General features: G+C 41.2%; 2 protein-coding genes across 6 annotated transcripts in view; one reads left to right on the forward strand and one right to left on the reverse strand.

The window, feature by feature from the left end:
- Window positions 1-426, forward strand: part of LOC138018432 (uncharacterized) — a 14,009-nt gene extending 13,583 nt beyond the window's left edge. For both annotated transcript variants that reach the window (XM_068865056.1, XM_068865055.1), the window contains exon 3: window positions 1-426. This exon is cut by the window's left edge and continues 569 nt beyond it. In XM_068865056.1, coding sequence (XP_068721157.1) covers window positions 1-250 — 250 coding nt within the window. In that variant the 3' untranslated portion in view covers window positions 251-426.
- A 186-nt stretch (window positions 427-612) lies between these two features.
- LOC138018429 (multidrug and toxin extrusion protein 2-like) overlaps window positions 613-5,000 on the reverse strand; it is a 54,847-nt gene continuing 50,459 nt past the window's right edge. For all 4 annotated transcript variants that reach the window (XM_068865051.1, XM_068865053.1, XM_068865054.1 and 1 more), the window contains 5 exons: window positions 4,980-5,000; window positions 4,813-4,850; window positions 3,069-3,125; window positions 2,657-2,765; window positions 613-1,279 (listed from right to left, as the gene is read on the reverse strand). The exon at window positions 4,980-5,000 is cut by the window's right edge and continues 112 nt beyond it. In XM_068865051.1, the coding sequence (XP_068721152.1) occupies window positions 876-1,279; window positions 2,657-2,765; window positions 3,069-3,125; window positions 4,813-4,850; window positions 4,980-5,000 (629 nt within the window). In that variant the 3' untranslated portion in view covers window positions 613-875. The remainder of the gene's footprint in view (window positions 1,280-2,656; window positions 2,766-3,068; window positions 3,126-4,812; window positions 4,851-4,979) is intronic.

Genomic DNA, 5,000 nt, shown 5'->3' on the forward strand with positions numbered 1-5,000 from the left:
TAAGGCGGAGTGTGACTGTGGTGCTGTCTTTGCGTGCGTTGCTACTTTTTGTGGTGTTTGCTGTCTTGTGCTGTCAGCGGTTTTCGCTGGCCAGTCATTCTATGGGAGAGCGACAGCAGGCGATTTGTTGAGAACCGTTTTGTTGTATGTTATAGGTGCGTTAATTTCATGGATATCTTGGACGCAAAATGTCAGCAGTGGGTCGGGAGAAAATAATAATCCTCTGACAAGCACTGGCAGTTCCCAATAGTCTCCAGTGTGATGGTCTAACACACGTCAGGGAGCAACAACGACAACGAAAAAGTCTCTTGAATATACTTTCATTCCACAACCTCAAGCCTTAAGTTGAGCTACAATAAGTCAGATTCGCATGTCAAAGTCACAGACGGCCTGAGCATTTGAGAGTATTGCTACCCCCCCCCCCCACCCCTCCCCCCTCGATGGGATGCTTGTCCATAGCAGGCTTACTCGCCTTTGACAGGTTGCATTTTGTCACCGGGCTTTGACAGTGCGTTGTGATTGGTCAAACAATGTAGAGGAGTGTACGGCTCGCTTCAACAAAGTTTCGTGAGGGAGGAAGGGAGACTTCGGACCAACCGGATAACTACTAGCTTTCTCCGAAAACGGCGTTTTATCTGTTTTAACTTCATAATAAATACATGTACACTCGTACAATTTCCAAGGCATTAATACAAATAAGCGAAAATAAGGCCTTTCTTTATAAAAAAAGGATTGAGAACATGTTTTAACAGAAAGTTTAAAAGACATGTTTTGCATCGTAAACATTAAATAAAATCATTTTCATCTAAAAAAAAAAGACGAGAATATAGGTGAGAGGCTTCTATGAGATCATTTCAGGTACATTCCTTCTAAATTCAAGTCAGAGATAACGAGGTGGAGTTGTGAACGCTCAGCGTACTATTCATATTTGTACCATTTCCCATGGACACCACAACTTGGCTTGAGGATGGCAAAGGAATTAAGAACCGAATCGCCACAGCACCGCTCAACACCAACAATGAAATAACCAACGGTATCAGTCTTTTCAATACCAAAGATTTCTTCTCCGAAGATGTAAGACCAAGACTTCCTTTGACATTAGCTCTTGTTTCCGAGTCATCCACTGGTTGTGTTTTCCATTGAACACGACTTTCAACCGCTGTATTCACATCGGTGGAAAGTAAAGCCATTCGGAATGCATTGTCATCGTCGCTATTACCGAAGTGGCCCAGCACAGGGAGAGACGATGTCTTGCAGATCCAGTTAAAAATTAGATTGTCTGAAAAACCAAAGCCAGTTTAAGGTTCAGTATTTGCTTAAATTCACCTTTAAAGACAAAACAGCAATAAAAGCAAGGTGACACACGCTAACACCAACCCGGTGTGGCCAACACATCACGCATGCGCACAACCATTTCACCCAGTCAATTAGCAGCCATGGACAGCTGTTTCGGCCTTTTGGGCCTCACTAGCATGGCGTAGCTAACATACCAGGCGGGCGTGTTTAGCACCCCTTTAAGTGGCAGCTACACATGCCAAACATGTGGCCAATTTGACTAAATGGAGATGGAGACCAAATATAGTGTTTGTCTGGCCGGGCTTGCAATGTTCAACCCACTGAGCTACCGGTTTGTGGTTGGCCAAAAAAATGATAATGATGATGATGATTAATAATAATAATAATAATCATCATCATCATCATCATCATCATCAATCCTATGACCAATCTTAGCAAGCTCAAATAACACAATCAAGCCATCATGGCGGCTCGCGATTTTTAAGTCAAAATTGAGAGAAGTGATCATCGCACTTTGCTGGACAATAGACCATCCTCGAATTCTCACGGCTGGACTGGATCTAGCATGAAATGGAAACTAATGCGGACAAATATTTTCATACACAAATTAATTTGTCCGCATTAGTTTCCATTTCATGCTAGATCCAGTCCAGCCGGGAGAATTCGAAAATGGTCGCGCGCGCGTCAAAATTCAATAGAACTTTTGGTCAAAGTGAGGCTAGTGAGGATGATTAGCCCAAAGACAAAAGAGTAATTTCTTGGCTGCCATTTATGAAGACGGTCTATTCTCCAGGCGAAATTCAGGTTGCTTCTAAGGGGTTTGGAACCCATGACCACTGCGATGCCGGTGCAATGCTCTATCAACTAAGCTATGGGTCGAGTCCTTTCACGGGAACACATGATGAACCAAACAATTTGACCTGCTTCCAACTGAGTGGCATCATAGCTAAGTTGGTAGAGCATTCCGGTTGCATGACTTCGAATCCCGTTGAGGGCACTTGAATTTTTCAAGTGTCTTTTAGAGACAATTGTTTAAATTGTCCAGATAAGTGCGAGGATCGCTTCTCTCAATTTCGTCTAAAACCCGCACTTCCACGAAATTCAAAATATTCCCATAGGAGTTTTTTAAAATCTCGAACACGTACGCAAACATTGTCTGGGCTCCCTGTGTTCAGGCACACATTTTTATCATTTTTAAGTCAGGTACAAGAACAGACATCGCCATAGCGTAATCACATGCACTTGCGACATTCCATCGCACTTTATTCGCTATGAAACTGGGCAAACCAGTTGTTCCGTATTGAAGGACATCACCTTCCATTTGACGACAATCGAAGTAGCAAAACTCAAGATTACGAACCTTTCTCTTCTCTGTTGTCATCTCCTTTCCGCTTGTATAAACTGACTCCGTTTAATGAACCGTCCAAAGTTGTCTCCGTCACAGATTTGGCTGCAGTTCTTCGCTGTGCCTTATTAAAAAAATCATGAGAAAAACGTTTTGTCAGTTTTACCATTCGGCAACGTTTCAAGAATAAGAAATGTCTGGATGTTTGTATGCCCAAATTTTGGAGCTTTTGGAGGCTCGATTTTCGCTAAAAAGCCTCAATTATCAAGAACCCAGCGAAGTCATTTCACAAGAAAATACCCGTGGACGATGAAACTAGTTTAGACTTTGTGATCTTCCGATTCAAAAAGGACATTGTATCCACCTTAACCCCTTTTTATAACCGTATTTCACGATATGTTTGAATAAAATTACAGAAAATACTCACGATTTCAGCCTGCCTCCCCCAATTTGTTCTCCACAGAAGAATTGTGTAAAGAAAAGCCTGAAATGCAATAAATTCAACTGCAGCTTAAAACCAAAAATAGACGCCATAACGGATCTTCTGTCTAACAGCAGCGCAGAGATTAGAGCATGCGTTTTCGACCAATATGTCGCAGGTCGGCGTCTTATGTGGTTTGAATTAGTTGGTTTTCTATTCTGCCGAGAACGCCTTTTCTCCGGGTACTCCGATCATCCATATTAAAGCTGTTTAATAAAGTAAATATTATATTCTCATAAATTTGTCTCCACGTTTTCTATGTTGGCATATCCCGGACTCATATTTATATTTTCGTAATAGATGTGCAGTTCCAAACAAGGTTATCCTGCAGGGCAGGTGTGATTGGGTAAAACGCAATGAATAATCCTTCGATTTGCTCTATTGTGCCATCTTGACAAAAAAATCCGAGAGGAGAGGACCATGGGTTTAAAAAAAAATTGCTAGTCCCAACATTCTCTCTACTGCGCTTCCAACAGATGGCGGCTTTTCAACACTTGCTCTGTAGGCTACTGGGCAAGGTAATTTCCTACATTGATGGATCTCGCTGTCTCCCGGTATTAACCCTTTCACGGCCATAAATGCAAATTGACACTCGTATATTTTACTCTGTCTAACCCCTGACGATTTTACTCGTCAATGGGGAAACCCTCGGCGGCGAAAGGGTTAAGGCGACCCTTGTTGATTACCACCAACGCCCAATAATGTTGATGACACATTCACGGTCCATACTTCACCAATCATAATTTCTTGACCTTTGTACTTCGATAAGTTTCTCCTTTAATTCTTGAGGTGTTTCTATCGGATAAGGATACATTGAAGAGGAGCCTCTTGTTTTCCTTGTGATCATTTCTTACAATATTTGGCCGGTTATTTGGTATGGTCTTATCAGTGTCAATTGCTATGGCCATCACAAAATACAATCGTTTTGGACTCATGTCTATATCAAACCTCTGCCTTGGTTGTGATACGAAAGTGTTGACACTGATGATGATGATGATGATGATGATGATGATGATGATGAGTAAAGGTACCAACATCATAGTGTCTGGTAATATTATCATCAACGTCATCATAATGTACAAATGTTTAAACAACTTAGTAGATTTCCAGTACCGTAACTATATATCATTTTGCAGTGGGCGCACGAGAAGATCTGCTGAACTTGACCGCTTCGCTTTCGCACAACGCTCTTCAGAAACTCATTTTTTAACAGAATTGTTCTAATCTTGAATCACATTCCAATCTCTATAAGGCAAGCTTCATCCTATGCGTTATTTAAAAGCCAGTTAAAATCGTTCTACTTTAATAAGTTAAAGCAGGACTTTCATCCTCTTCGGGTGCGCACGTGGAAAACGGTATGCCCCTACTGTAGGTCAATTAACTACATCAACTGCTGTTAATGTTTCCACTTTACCTTATTTCTTATCAATTTAGCCACGTCTGTAAATGTAACGTAGTTTGTATTTGTAAATCGTACTTTTGTAACGCTGCTAAATGCTAATGGGGCCAACTTTTTTGGGACCTCGTGTCCGTCAGTTTTGCCCCTCAACTAGTCGCCAAGCTTTTTCTTTTGTCTCTTAATATGTAATTCGAGCTAGATGAAAGTATCTAAATAAATAAATAAATAAATAATCATCATTAGTGATGGCAGAGGTGACGGTAATGGTAGTGGCAGTAGAAGTAGCATTACCTGAGTGGCCACTGCAGACAACAAACCAATCCACAGTCCTTGAAGGGACAAAAATAACAAATTATTGTTAACGTGAGAACAAAGAAAACTCCTTTCATTCAGTCATGGATGACCTTGTAAAAAAATGGTTCCACTACTAGATGAAGTGAAATGGAAAACTGACCCACCTATAGGTTCATTGAAGACAA

The sequence above is a fragment of the Montipora capricornis genome, chromosome 10 (genome assembly GCF_036669925.1).
Source record: "Montipora capricornis isolate CH-2021 chromosome 10, ASM3666992v2, whole genome shotgun sequence".
NCBI classification, from domain to species: domain Eukaryota; kingdom Metazoa; phylum Cnidaria; class Anthozoa; order Scleractinia; family Acroporidae; genus Montipora; species Montipora capricornis.